A 15,729-nucleotide genomic window follows, 5' to 3' on the forward strand; every position below is an offset into this window, starting at 1 on the left:
TTAACTTATCCCTACCGGAAAAAGAAATTGTATCTTGTGATTTTGGATCTCTGGCACGAAACTGAGCTTTTTCTTTCAGCAGAAAGAAAAAAGCAAAGCTACACAAAAGACTTTTTTTGTTGTGCTTTTCTTAAATTAGAGAGTTTCTGTGGCTACCTTCAGTGGTGAAGTCTAGTCATTTCAGGCAGTATCTAACTGGCTGAAGGAATGGCAGGTGAGTTATTTGTATTAAGTGAAAATGTTGTCTGTATTAAGTGAAAGTGTTTAGGAGCAGCGTGCTGCTACATTATAAGGATATAACCATATCACCAATCCGTTCCTACTGCAAACAGGACTGGTATCTCATGGAAAAAACCTAGTTACACAAAGGTCTTGCAAAAGTGAAGGGTTAAAAAGCTTGCATTTGAATGGGAGTATAAAAATAAAAATAAAATCATCAGTCCTAGTTAAGAGTAAGAGCTGCTTTAAGACCTGTGTTATGTGGCAGCTTATGTCTTGAATTCTGTTCAGCCTGTTTTAAGAATTAACGTGAAAATGGTTAAATGGAAATTCTGACTGAAAAGAGACAGTACAAGATCTACCCAAGCGAATGTGTTTATAGTAAAACGGGAAAATAGGTAACTGTGTCAATAAACTAGCTTTATAGAACACACAGATATATCTTATTTACTCTGCCTCAGCTACAATTCAGTTAGCAGCACAAGGTTGTTTTAATACTATACAGAGATCAGAGACTAAAAAGTGCTTGTGGGTAAAGGAGCAAAGGCTTCTCAAAGAGAGAGAAATACAAATACTTATTCACAAAATTCTCAGTAAGCTTTTTTTTTTTTTTTAATCAGCATTGCCATTTTATTGTTTAACCTACCCTGCTTGATCTCCCTACTTTTGGTTAATACGGGAGTCAATTACAGCTTCATCTGTGCAGAATTAACTTTATAGATTATACACTGGGGATTTTTCTATCTTCTCTATTTAGATCTATGTCATAAAAAATATGTAGTAGAACTGTGTGCAAGCACTGCACATGGTACAGGCTTTGCAGATTTACTGTAAAATCATTTTGAATCGGTTACGCTCTTACTAGAAGTTAATTAAATATGTTCCTTTGGTGGGGGGTGGGGGAACACTGTGTGTGTGTGTGTGTCTGTGTGTGTGTGTGTGTGTGTGCGCGTGTGCGTGTGCGTGCGTGTGTGTGTGTGTGTGTGTGTGTGTGTGTGTGTGTGTGTGTGTGTGTGTATGGGGGGGGCCTTCTGTCTCACTAGGTGGCAGTGTATGATTACATCTGGAAGGACCATGCCAGCAAGTCTGGTATCTCCAGCTGTGACCTCCAGCACCAAGATGAAATCTCTGACTCTGCAGCTACCTCCGGAGATATCACCGTTCACGTGTCTGTGTACACTATCCATCTCAGCGGCTTCCAGGAACTCTACAGACATTTCCTGAGACTACCTGATGGGGCTATCATTGAGGTAGGTCCAAACAGCTTCCCTACATGCTGATTTTAAATATAAAGACGTGCGCTTAATACGTAGGTCAGTGTTAAAATAGGAAAACCGACCTGCCTGTCCCTTCACAAAATACACACTGAGATCTTCCATAGGAAGACCTTAAATAATAAAGTGTCAAATCAATGAGTTAATGCATAGCTTTATAGAGCTATTTAAAGGCTATTATGAGAATAAAATATACATTGAAACTGCACACATATGGATTATTTTATAAATATGTATTGTTAAGAAATGCATACATTCATTCTACACAGGAATTATTGTATATAAATATACAGTGTAACTGTTGTGTCCATTTATTTTATAGCTAGGACTACAGGTATGGTAATTTGCTTAGTTTTTCTGCAAACACATGGACCTGATACACAGTTATTAGATGACTTACTGGCATCTTGCAAGTTTTAGTTTGAATCCCTGTTGTTGTCATACTTCTAGGCATGCTGCAAGCAGCTTGTGTACTAAAACCCAGTGCAAAATGGTATTTAAAAAAGAAAAAAAGTCTAATCCATCAACTGTTTCTTAACCTGCTTTTTGTTGTTTGTCCTTTTGTGCTAAGTACTTATAAGGGATGCATTTACTTGTTGCTTTTGGTCTTGTGTTGAGAGACCTTTAAAAAAATTAAAAATTGGCATCTAATAGAAAGTAGAATGAAAAAATATTGCTTTACCTACTCATATAATAAGCAGGAGCGTATTCGTGGAGGTCTATGCACCATAGCAAACCAAAAGATGCTGAAGTACACAATTTTCAGCTGCTCGTTTTTAAGGTGAAGGTTCAAGTATGTCTTTTCACAATGAGTATAAAGTTGCTTCTGCTCCTTTGGTTAGTGTTTGAAGGCTGTTTTCTGTATTAAAATATTTCATTCTTAATGTCTTTGCCCTAGTTGGCTTTTTAAAGAAAATTTAATTTAAAGAACACTGTCCTCAAGGAATCCAGATATAATTCTCTGCCCCAGGAATTCATGATTCACCAAAGTGAAGACACCAGAGTCTTATGGCTGGCCAAAGAAAACAAGGGAAGGCATGTGACCTACATGAAGTAGAACTTAATTATTAAAATAAAGAATCCTGCAAATCCAGGTCCATGCCTGAATCTGTTAAAAAGCTCCCTGTACAAAGCTAGATTTTTGCCAGAATGCCTTTTCCCAGTTCTGAGGTCAACAATCCGGCCCCATTCCTACTTTTCCCCTGTTACAAACAATAGCTCTGTGGAGAATGGCTTTTCCCAGTTAAGTTATTTTTTGGCTTTTCAGTCATCAGGTTTCATTCAGGTTCCACAAGGATGTGGAAGGAAGGGCTTCAAACATGTGAGGCAATCCTACCTCTCCGTCCTGGTCTCAGTTCACTAATCCTTTTCCCATTTCTGAAAAAGGGGAAATGCATTCCCGTATAATGTAATTTTGCCTTCCCAGATGAGTTATTTAGACACCAATCTGAGCCAAGGAGTCTAGCAGATACCTGCTTCTTTCACCTTCTGAACTAATGCTGACTAGCATCCAGAAAGTGAGCGCTGCGTAATGCAAATGGCTCTAGCTATAGCCTTTTATACAGTTTCTCACATCAGACCACAACATAGTCCATCCCTAAAATCTACACGGCAGAGTCTTATATCGTCATCTTGAAAGCCACACCTGTAATTTAGGAGGTCAATGGATGCTTTACAGCCTTTAAACTTGTAGATCTAACTACAGTTATGTCTAATAAATGTATTTATTAATTTCAATAGAACCTGCGTTCAGATCTTAGAGTTAGCTAATATAGGTTGTAGTTATACATTTGTGTGTTTTACAGGTTGGAGCTTTCTGATTCAGTCCCTAGTTAGGAATATTCTGTAAGTTAATGAATTTTAAAAACATATGCTAACTAGTGGGAAGTTAGCTACTCTTTGAATGTGGAAAGGACGTTCAATGAAATCTTCCATTTTCCAAATTGCTTCAAAATCTCTATGGGAAAGTTTCAATTTTCTCTCTTATACAAGAGCTGGGACCATGGCAAGTATACTGTGAGGAAACCCCATTGTGGGTCTGCTGTGGGGCAAATACACCTAAGCTTTGCCTCTTGCTGCTTTTGGTTCCCCTCAGGATCAGGTTTTTTGCCTCTCCTGTGTGGCAAATACCAAATGGTGGTATTTGAGTGGGGTTAGAAAATGTGTTGGGAACTGAAGTGTGGCATTGCAGCCCAAACTATAGCTTTTAAAGGTGCATGAACTGAAGACTGTGATGGGCTTTCTGGGATACTGAGTCCAGTCTACTAACTTTGTAGACAACTACATCATGTATAAACACTTCAGGACGTTTTTTCAGTGTGAAACTTTACAGCAAGGTAGGTATTTTGTTCCCACTGATCCCATGGAAAGATTCTCCCAGATCCTTACTGTCTGTTTGGTCAGAAGTGTCTTCCTTCTCTCCAGACTCAATTTATTCATGGTCATTTTATATCTATTTATTTGCATCATCCTTTGGTGTAAACAAGATTTCTCCTTCCAGGAGTTTACCTACTTAATCTATTTACAGAGCATAATCTTATCCATTTTCTGCCAGAATGGACACTACATTTTGCCAGAAGAATTAAAACAAGCTCACCTCTTGTATAAGCAGGTTTTTCATTCCCCTCCTCACCCTACTGGCAGTGGTGAAAGAGGAAGGGCTCTTCTTCCACCATGGTGAGGGCAGGGATTGTCACCTCTTCTGCCCCCCATCCTCTCTTTTTTAGGAGCAGCAACTGCCTTCTCTCTTTCTTCATGATCAGCAAGTCTCTTTCTCCATATTAGAGATAAGATGGGCAGCAGAAACATTATTCTAGTGCCTGCAATATATTTCTTTGGTGGGTAGTCCAAAACCAGCCGACTTTTCGTATCGCAATTCAGTTCCTGTTAGTACACATGCTCCATGCAGTAGGTCTTGGGAGTTAACATGTGACTGACATATCACATATCTCGCATTTCTCAAGAGTTATTTTTCCGGGCTATCCCCAGCTCACCTGAGGTCTCATTCACAGTTGCAGTTTGATTACTCTTCTGAGAGTTTTTCTACAGTACTGCAGGTTAGATAGTCATATTTATACAGAATGCCATCTTGTGACTGTAGGAACATGGCCTGTGGGAACAAAGCTGATCTGTGGCAAATGTGAGTTGACCTGCCCTTATGTGTACTTCTAACTGGTCTACAGAGTCCACACAGTCAGAGACAAACCTACATTCATTGCTTCTTCCTCTCCAGCACTGTTGTATAACTTCCAAATAGAAAGGGTTATTCAACATCATGCAGGAACTGTGGGTTGCATGCACATTCTTATGTCAGTCATGCCTTTTTATTTTTATTTTTTTACAGTAAGCCACTGAAGGTGAAAATGCAATTACTTCTGTGTAACTTTTTGTTTGTTTGTCCACTTTTATTAAGAACCGTGAAGTCCTTCTAATATCATGTAACTGCAGACAGCAAAATGAAAAGGCTTTGCCTTTTTAATTTCCATTACTTTCAGAAACCACACTTGAAACAGCCATAAGACCTATTCCTAATTATGATAATGGGACCTCACTAATTCAAGCATTTGGGGGTTAACATATCTCTACTTGCACTTGTAATGTTTTGTGTCATTATAGCATGGTGGCTGCTACTTTTGTTAGGTGTTGTTCAGAAATAATATATGCATTTTAATAATATATGAAAATGAGCATTTTGAATGAGAAAACAACACAGAAACAATAATAACTGGGCCACAGTCTTCCTCAGGCTCATTTGTTCAACTCCTAGTGAATATCTGAAGATATTCTTTGACTGACATAAAAGCATTTTTGTGTAATCTTACTATAAAGTTCTTGACCACTTGTAATGAATTTATGTTATGTATGAATTTATGTTATCTTAACACCTAAACTTACTCTTCAGGACGTCAGTTAAAGCAATGTTCTATTGTAGCCCCAGTGCAGCAAAGCACTTAAGTGTGACCTTCACTTAAGTCAAGGAGTTGAGAGTTACTTACTTTAATAATATTTTCAATTTTTTACTTTCTCATTTTCAATTTTTAAGTGAGGCATGTGCCCAGGTGTTGAATCAGGAGTACACCAGTCAGTATTGTTTCTCTATGTAATAAGTTGTTTAAAGTATTTATATTCTTCTAGATATGCTAGTCTCATTAAAAGACCAACTTTACTGGCATAACTAGAAATGTCATGTCTGATATGAAAAGTAGTTTTATAGGTTTCCTAAGCATGAGGCAAAAATAACTGTTTTAAATGGAACATTAAGTACAAGGTGACATGTATAAATTGCCTTACAAATGTTAAATAAAAAGGATTTTTTTAAAAATGTGCAGCATAAAAATTATAGAGGTTAAACTTGTAAGTGCAGTGCTTTTATCAGAAGCATTGTAAAACTCAAAGAATTCACACGCAGTAAAACCCATTTTCCTTTTTACCTATAATATATTTCCCCTTTATAGTATTCAATTTAGGTGTTGGCTAACCAAGGAATGACCTTCCCAAAATAAATCACTTATCGTGCTTTCCCTCATTCATTAATCTTATGTTATTATAATGTAGAGGAAATTATGGAGTTTTAGCATTTTGAGTGTATTGGAAATCCGTGCACAAAACAGTTAATGATAGTGATAAGTATTTGCAGTCTACACTGTGATAACACCAACCCAGTGATTTTTATCTCAGCTTTTGCTGACTGGAGTTGATTTCTTATTAAAAGGGCAAAGATAAGCCACTCTAACTCAGCAAAAAATCAGTTTCTTATTATAGGCCTAGTAAACCTCAGCATTGTAGAGAAACTTTTTATAGTATGATTTTATCTATCAAATAAACCTACACAAATGTCAAGGATTCATTCAATTTAAATTTACTGGATAAAAGAGATTTGTTTTCCCTAATTATTTGAAATGTACCTAGTAGTAATAGGATAAGACAGTGTAGGTGACTAGCCAATTACTTACTTTATGCTATTTACATCAATCCATATGCTATAAATTATGTCTCAACTCTCTTGCACTTCTGGAAAAGTGAATAAAATCATATAAGTTTATTTTGAATACAAGATCAGATATGGTATGCTGAGTGACACTTAAAAAGAATGAAACAGTAACCGTAGCTTATTTTCTGAAGCAATCTTGACACTAATGCTAAATTACAGCTTGGAAACATCTAGCATTTTTACCTTTATGAGAAAAGGCTTTTTACATATTTAACATAATTCTAGGGAAATATACTGGAATTATGTATAAAGATATGTACACCGTAACCAAAGGGCATTTATATTCCCCAGTAGAATACTTACAACAATTTTATTGCCATTTGGTGTCATTTTCTAACAGATATAAAATACAGCCAGTAAACAAACTAGACTTTAGATTTAAGCTGACAGCTGTTTCTTCAGAAGCAATATTCAGATATTTAATCTTAAGAATACTGAATATTGTACAACTGTTTGAGCAAACTATACTTTTAGCATGTGAAGGACTGTGTGCTTTTATATACAGTTCTTGGATCTGATAATGACATTAAAGAACAGCCTTAGAATAATCTACACATTTGTCACTCCCATATATTCCCTGAGCAAATCAACAAATTGCCTCATGTTTTATTCTTAATTCCACAAATTCTTTTTATATATGTAATGTTACTATGAATATTGGGCCCTATTTTTTTTCCATGTGTGCATAAGCCATGCAGTTGACTCCAGTGGAGTTTATGCCTGTAACCATTTTTCTGGCTCTAACTTTATTAAGTGAAAAATATGGCCAAGTTTATCACAAAAGCGCCACATAGTGTTTTCCTAAGGAGTGTCACTACAGTGGTCACTAAAGATTTGTAAAGAAGAAGCAAAAGAGGGAGGATTGCACCCTTAAAGGCTGAGGCTGATTTATTAGCTAATGGCTTCATCATCGAATGGCTTCATCATTCTACCAGCCCCTGCAGAGGGGCAGGAAAGGTAATTATTGGGCAGAGGTAATTATTTGGTGTAAATTGACTCACATGAGTTGGCTTCAGCAGAGCTCTACTGGGGCATTTGTGAGCTCAGCCCGTTTGCAAGGAGTTGATTTCCTGGAGATCTCTGTACCCAGCTGGGGATCGGCAGTGGAAATTTATCCCAGGCTGCATTGTAAGACTGCTTCCACCCATACATATGCATACATGTGTGCATGTACTGCTGGGCTAGATGGGTTTCACCGTGTGCTGCCCAGCTACTTCTAAGATCTAATCCTGTTCTGCTGAAGCTAATCAATATTTTTTAAGTGGGTTCAGTGGGAGAATGATCCTTGTTTCATATCGATGTGCATTGAGATTCAATTGGGAATCGTATAGGATAAAAGTCAGTTAAGGGATGTGTCCACTGGCATAGGTGATCATTTTGGTAGTTTGAAAATGTACAGCCCTTTAGGTGAGGGTCATGACAGTATTCCTAGTTCCCCTGCAAATAAGAGGTAAACTAGACTGTTTTAATTTATCTTTACCACTATACATTTCTCATTTAATGACATAATTCAGTTAAAGATAATTAGTTTAAAAAAAAAAATAGTTGTCCAGGCAGCTGTTTCCCCCTACTGAAAAGGAGAGAACAATGAAGAAGAGGTTTTCTCGAGAAACCTTGCATTTGTATGCTTTCCTCTTAAATTGATCCAACTCATCTTAAATGTGGTATGTCAATCCCATCCTGAAACAGACCCAGGCAGTGGCTCCCCTGCCCTCATGATGGGTAGGCTAACCCATTTGTTATGCACTTGCTATGGACTAAGAGGATGCATACAGTGCCTCTGAGCTGAGAAGTTATATCTGAGTAAGTACTACCTGGATTATTTACCCTTTTCAAGTCAGTTAAGTATCACATTGTGTCCTTATTTTCTTTCTTTCATTAGACTGAGATATATATTTTAATGGCAACTGTAGCTTGATATGTTATCAACTACTATCAGGGGTTATGCCGCTGCGTGCGGCAGGATGGAAATGCAGGAAGGAGCCTTGCAGTGCATGGCCCTTTCTCCTCCCCCTAGTTTTCTCCAGATCCCAGCTTCTGTATACTCCCCACAACAGAAACCACAGAGCCACGGGGAACAAGGTGCATTTCCATCAAGACCGTGTATCCCCCTTATCTGTGGTAAGGACTGTGGTCCAACAGAATGAGCAGGAAAGTGATGAGACAGGTCTACCACTGGCTCGCAGTGTGATGCACAGGCTTTCAGATAACTGGCAAATGACAGGAATACCTACGCTGCAGCATTACAGCCTTTTTCTGCATATGAATCCACAATTTTCAGTCGTGCTGGCTTCTTTATTACTGGCAGAGAGCACAGGGTGAGGAGGAAGGGTTACATACCTAGCCAAGGCACACATAGGTGTTTTATGGGCATGGATATTTACATTTATTTTTCTGTGGGGGCCTGAGGAATTAGAGCTATTTCATTCCAATGTTCGCAGAAGGGATGGGAGCAAGTTCTGCCAAGGCGCATCCGTTCAATGTGAGCAAACTATTATGGGATAAATGTTGTCATATCAGTGTAGTTGTGCTGAATAATAAACATTAGTGCTGATAATGGAAGAGTACTTTAAAAGTGCTATTTTGAAACTCTTCCCTTTCAGTTCAAATGTACTTTAAACACAAAGATTTGCTGTATTTTCTGAATGACTTTATGCTGTGAGTGTATAGCCGCTGATGGCTGCAAAATGTTTTGTACTCTTAAATGCTTATAGTCTTTATTCCTCTATCACATACTTTTACCTGAATCAGCACTAAAAACTGTGAAGTCAAAGGATAATTGCTAAAAAAGTATTAACTTACTTTATCTGAATAAAAAAAATAACCTTTGAGAAAGTACCTTGCAGCTACACAGATTGACAAAATGCATCAATTATATTTTTGCTCACTTTATAATTACACCACAGTAACTGCACAGTGAACTTTACTACATGGTTGATTAACTGTAAGGTTACTGCTGTTAAGTCGCTTTCAGAAACAACAATTTGGACTTTAATTTAATAACAGTACTATATACAACATCTGATCGAATCTAAAAACCTGACAAATCCATACAAGCTTCAATTTAAAGTACGTTAAGTAAACGATAGCACCTGAAGTGTAGCAGAAGGTTTCTGCTGCTTTGGTCAGGCATGCCACATGGTATCAGGTTTGAAAGACCTTTTGGTATTTGTTAACTACCACCAACAAAAAGGCTTTTCCAGTGAACTCTGAATATCCCCTATGTCCGCTCTTTTGCACAGAAACATATAAATCAAAGTGTTCCAGCTCCCAAAAATTAGGAAAAAAATCTCCAAATATACCTAGATGATATTTGCATGATATTTTCTCAGACTATTGTGACAGGAAAAGCACTGTTCTTTCTCTTAGCTCACTGATGGTACAGTTCTCTTATTGTTCGTTTGTCTTCTTGACTTTGTAGGTCATAAAAGTGTTACTAAGTAGCCCCACCATGTCGTCTCTCTGTCTGAAGACAGAAGATAGTTTATGCCATGAGAGAAACAGATTAAGACAGTCTTAATCTGGACTGTCTTTTAGTGAAAGAGAATAAAACAAAAAATAAAATGGCAGATATTCTGGTAAATGGTGCTTAGCTAAGAAGAAAGAGCAGTCTGGCATGAGAAAAACTTGCCTAGGATTCAGGAGGTCTGAGATTACTTTAGTGTTTAATGACAGTTTCTTATGTGAGCTTGGAAAAATTCCTGTACTCCCCTGCTATAGAGGAAACTACTTCCCAGCTTCACAAGGTATCAAAACTAAAAGTATGTCAAAGATTTTAAGAAGCTTCATCAGTGGGGTTATTTTTTTATATATATATATTTTATATATATATATATATATATATATATATATATATATAAATGCAATGGAAAGTAGAGATTATTCCCGTACATAAATCAGTATTTGTATAACTTATTACAACTGTGCTAAGTCTGGTTGAGAATAGCAATAGTCATTAAAACACTACATTACTGGAGCAATCTGATTTTTCTATGCTAGCATTTGAATAACAACAGCTAGACAAAGCTAAGGATCCATTACTTCTCAGCAACTGAAATTGGGTTTCTGCTAACAGTCATCTGAGCAAAACTTTTCGTGCATGGGCACCCCAGAAAGTTAACGGAATCAGAGCCAGGACACTCTTGTACAAAAAGCCACCCACATTGCGCAAGCCGCGGATCTGACGTGTGATGTGGTAAATGCTAACGAGCTGAGCTGGATTCGATGCAGTGTCTTGGCTTTATAACCAATTTCCAGTCCTATAACACATCATCTCCTCCTCAGGGCCATGATTTTCTTCTTTGAAGGTCTATTCTTTATTCACTCAAATCTTCTCCATGTGTCAAGAACATCATAAGAGGAAATTATTAAAAGCAATGGGAGTAAAAAAATCCCATTCTACTGTTTTGCTTAAGCATTTAGAGTCTGAGAAAAATTAGTTGAATTCACATTTCACATGTGTTTAAATTGCTAATCTCACTGCTGTATCTGTATTAGTGAATACATTTACAGTAACTTTTACTCTATAATATTTTGGCAGAACTGTTATAAAAATTGTTATAAGGCCTAGGAGTGGAACTGAACCATGAAAGCTAAATTGTAAGCTGCTGTAAAGCTGGGTTATTAGTATGACAGAATAAAATTTCACACGCACAAAAGCGTCTAAGCTGCAGTGTTTTGAAAGCAAGAAGAGAGGGGTGGGGAAGTGTAATGAAACTCATGTATATTCACTCTGATATTTCACTGAATGCTGCCATAATAATATGTTGGTTTTGTCCATTCTGTTTTTCAGGCATTTGGTGATATTAGTGGAGTAAGTCTTTTGTGTAATGAAATGAGCACAGCCGAGGAGCATGTAAGTGAAACAGACAGCGTGCTGCCTACATCTTCACATATCAAGTTGAGGGAAAGGAAGAAGAGTACAGCAAGGTGGAAAGGTACTATTTTTCAGTCTCTGCACCTGGCTTAAAGACAAAGCCCCTACGTAAACATAAAACCATGTGAGGTATAAAAGGAAACAGATAGTTTCAAACCATAATTTCTCTTGGAAAGACTAGAGTGTAATTGGTTTGGGCTGAAATTGCACAATTGAGTTTTCAGTGAGTCTTTATCCTAGGGTAGTATCATAAATCTATTGCAAGAGTCATGAAGGCTGAGGAGCTGTCATTCTTCACCCAAATTCTGTCACACTTTCCATTCTGAAACTCAGTACAGTAGTGATGCAATCCAGAGCAATCTCTCTTGAATAAGAGCCAGCATTTAAAGTTATGTTGAGCACAAGCATAAATCAGCTGCTTTATTTATAATTAGGTAAATATCCACACATATTGGTCCGAATGTGGAAGTCAGAATGCATATGCTGCTATGGCCCCGATCACTCAGATTTACGCTGTGTTTTCCGCAGTGTACTGAGAGTCGTTGAACCATTTCCAGTGAATAAAGAGAGGTTCGTGCAGATTAGAACCTGTCCACATATCTCAAACTGTAAGTGAAGTTGCTGCTGATCAAAGATAGGATCAAAGTGTTCAGTAAGAGAGAATTATGGAACGCACCGAGTCCTTAGACTTCATTGTTATTGCAAGATACCTGTTTACTTTTGTTCCTTGTCCAAGGTCTCAGTACAAGATCTGGCTCAGCTGGATCCCTGAACGTAGCTGAGACTGATCGGTGTCAATGAGGCTCTGCAGGAACGCAGAGGTCTTTAATTGGAGGCAGGTGTTTTAATGCCTTCTCAGGAATAAAGCTGGGGAAAAGCACCCTGTGTTATTGTGAAATCCATGATACTCTTGTTTACTGACACAGAAAACTTGGCAAATTCACATGAGCACACAAGACCGTTTTTCAGAGGAAAACGACAAATTTAGCGTATGGGCTCTTGCTCATATCCGTCTTGCTGGGTGGAAGGATCACTGGCACCGTGTCACCCATTTAATTGTATCTCTATCTGTATCTTTTTTCTAATCTTCAGGGAATCACGTTGTCTCCAACAAGAGCTAATTCCAAGAGGAGTGCGTAGTTCACAGATTTGTTTGCATCCTGATTCGTGTCCGTGTTATGATTACTGTCTGACAGGATTTACAGTTCTGATGCTCACACCTCTGCGTGCACAGTGTTGGGGACAGTGTTGTCCTGCAAATGCTTCATGCATATCTCTTCTCTGACTTCAACAAGCGCTTCAGTGCGGGGTCCTTGCAAGATCGGATCATAGGCTGGATCATGCAAATATAATTATTTCATCTGTTTTTTTTTTTTTTTTCCTTTCAAGTACTGGGACAGTCCTTAGTTTAGATCTCTTAGTTTTGTTTGTACCTGTTTTCCACTGTGGTTATGGTGAAAACATCACTGATTTGCCTTTCAAGTTTCATGAATAAAACATTGCCAGTATTTTCAGTAACTGTTCAAAGCACAACACAACACTGTTGCAATTACAAGGTTGCAAAGATGCCCAGAAGAGGAACAATAATGGCTTTATGCCATGAAATGCCACCACTTCTATAGCCAAGTCCCAACAGGCTGCAAAATTTACAAGGCCCCAGAGGAGATCATTTTGCTGGGGTCTTACTTTTGGTCAGATCCACCTCCCTTGGAGCTATAGCAGCTTAAAGTAACAGAGAGGTTATTCTCATGCCTTCTTATTAGTATTAAACTATTACTTATAAGTTCCAGCCAAAGTCAGTATATCTTCTATTTGATGTGATACAAAAGCATAAGAAATGTAGACCATGCCCTAAAGGGATTTCAGCTAGAAGAGATAGCAGAAGGATGGGTGGGAAGGGGAGCAAAAGCATAGAAAGGTCGTTTGTCCAAGGTTGCAAAGGTCAGTGGCAGAGAAGAAATAGAGAGCAGACCTCGTCGATCCGAGGCCAGTGCCCTGTCTCTTGGTCCTTCCTGTATTTGGATCTTTTTTATCTTGCAAATGCAGCAGGAATAGGGAATAGTCTTACCTCCATGCTATTTTGAAACAGTCATTTACAATGCTTTTAAACAATTAACATAGTTGTTAGTAGCATTTTTTTAGACTAGTACGCTTTTCTGGGGTCCATTTTTTCACATTGACATTGTAAAACTTTTTAGATGCTTTTATCTTTGCAAGACATCTCACAATGTCTTGCACGTTGTTGATTAATTTTGATAGTTAAATCTGTGGTTCTCATCCATCTGAATAATTGTTAAATGACATAAAATAGAAACCTAGAGATTTAAATGTCAGTCCTGAACACAGTTGTTTGGGTTTGCAAAGTAATAATTTGGTTTTCCTTTTTTTTTCTTCGTCCTCTTCTAATTGATTTGCATGTGTGTGCATACATGTGTGTCTGTACGTGTTCCATCCAGACAGAAATGGTGTAAAAAATTCTTGGTATTTATAAGCAGTGATGTAATTTTTTTGAGGGGGGGGGGAGAGGGGTCCATTGCATTCGTTACCATTCAGATGACTTCTCCCTGTCGTAATAAGAATAAAATAGCCGTTTTAATTTTTACTTTGTCTGTTGACACTTTAAACTATTACACATAATTTTGAGAAAGAAACAAACTGAAGAGTAATATTCCCATCCCAGAATTTTCCTGTGGAGTCCCTCCACCTGAGCTGAAGAGTGCTTTTCACCCGTTGCCTCACCATTAGGTAACAAGCAAATCACGCAAATAGTGCAATAGACGCCGATAGGATTAGTTGTGCACATAGTTGTTCTCCGCTGTGTTCTGTAGTGATCTGTAACCTACTGTAGCCTGGGGGCAACAGTGCCAAGTAGGTAGCATGCTGCAGACAGTATCACACTTTGCCCATCTTCTTGGCCTTGGTTTTATCTTTGAAAATAGGTAAATGTAATTGGTAAAAGTCCCTCTGAGCAATAATATAGCTTAGGTTGTCAGCCACTGAGTTACGATGTCCCGGTCTGGGTATATGAGATTTTGACTTCATGAAAGTATTTGGTCTGATCACACCAGTATTTGGTCTGATGGCAAGGCTGGCATTATATATGGAGGTGGAGGGCCGCACCTTCAGCCCTCATGGGACTATGCTGATTTTTAACAAATGTGGATCTGGCCCTGACTTCGTATTCAACATGAAGGACCTGATCAACCACTTTTATACCCTCATTTATGTCAGCATGTCTACACTGACTTTCATCAGATCTGGGATTTACAATTCTATAAATGTAGATGTTCTTGAAAGCTGAATTTAAAGTATGCCTAAATATTAAGTAAATTGATCTTACTTTTTTTTGCTGCAAATGTAGCATCCTACTTATTCATTCTGACTGCTCACATCCTGTGAATTCCCATGGATGTTGGTCAGCATACAATGGGTGACATTTGGCTTTAAAATTCTGATCGTTGTTTTCAGAAGTGCTCCTATCAGCAGCGTCATCCACAACACTCAGTTATAGTTGGATAGTAATTGCCTGCCTATGTGGTGTTCCTTTACAACAATTTTCTCCCGTGTAGCTATATATATGTAGTCATTACTGAAAAGTGTAAATAAAGAATCCTTTTAGTGGTGTAGTTTCCCTAGGTACCTACTGTGCTCTTATTATCTAAAACATACTCCCCATCTGTAGTTCTGTTCTATTAAAGGATAAAGACATAAGTATGAATTAAAAATTAAAATGCTTGTTGTAGATTAGAGAGCAAGGTCTATTAGAATATATCTGGTGCTAGGCTCACAGTACAGTAGATAGATTACACTGAACACCAGTTAAGCAAGGAGATGAAAAATGAGTGATTTTTCATCATTCCGTTAAATATAGTGCTAAGTAGTATGTGCTAGCATTAAAAGCAAATTACTTAGCACTTCACCAATCACAGCATGAGAGCATTCCATTGGAAGCAGTATTTCCAGTGATGCTCAGTCCTCAGTTTTATTAAATAAATCAACTGTTAATGCTGAAGGAAGTAGTCGAAGATGTATTACCATGTTAATAGAAAGATTGAAAATGTAAAAATAAAGAGAAGCAGTACCTCATTTTAATTAAATGTCCAAGAGAACCTCCCTTTTCTCTCAACAACAAAATTCCAAAGCACTGGTAGATCCGTAATATTTGCGTCTTCTGTACCTTCTTCAGGTTTTTGTTTCTTACTAATGAACATGACCTTTCTTTTCTTTTTTTTTGTCTTTATAATGATATCTTTTTTTCTCATAAATCTGCTGTCAATGAACATTTTGATGAGCTTTACTTATACCTTCTTATATCTCCTTGATAGGATATTATTATCCAGTAATCTAGAGATGAGAGGTCTGATCCTCAA

At 37.7% G+C, this 15,729-nt stretch overlaps 1 protein-coding gene across 1 annotated transcript in view; it reads left to right on the plus strand.

The window, feature by feature from the left end:
- LOC104146092 (uncharacterized) overlaps positions 1 to 14,340 on the plus strand; it is a 188,829-nt gene extending 174,489 nt beyond the window's left edge. Inside the window, exons 20-22 of the mRNA XM_068931891.1 lie at positions 1,263 to 1,469; positions 11,276 to 11,420; positions 12,452 to 14,340. Of these exons, the coding sequence (XP_068787992.1) occupies positions 1,263 to 1,469; positions 11,276 to 11,420; positions 12,452 to 12,480 (381 nt within the window). The 3' untranslated portion in view covers positions 12,481 to 14,340. The remainder of the gene's footprint in view (positions 1 to 1,262; positions 1,470 to 11,275; positions 11,421 to 12,451) is intronic.
- Positions 14,341 to 15,729: the final 1,389 nt, after the last annotated feature.

The sequence above is a fragment of the Struthio camelus genome, chromosome 2 (genome assembly GCF_040807025.1).
Source record: "Struthio camelus isolate bStrCam1 chromosome 2, bStrCam1.hap1, whole genome shotgun sequence".
In the NCBI taxonomy this organism is placed as follows: Eukaryota; Metazoa; Chordata; class Aves; order Struthioniformes; family Struthionidae; genus Struthio; species Struthio camelus.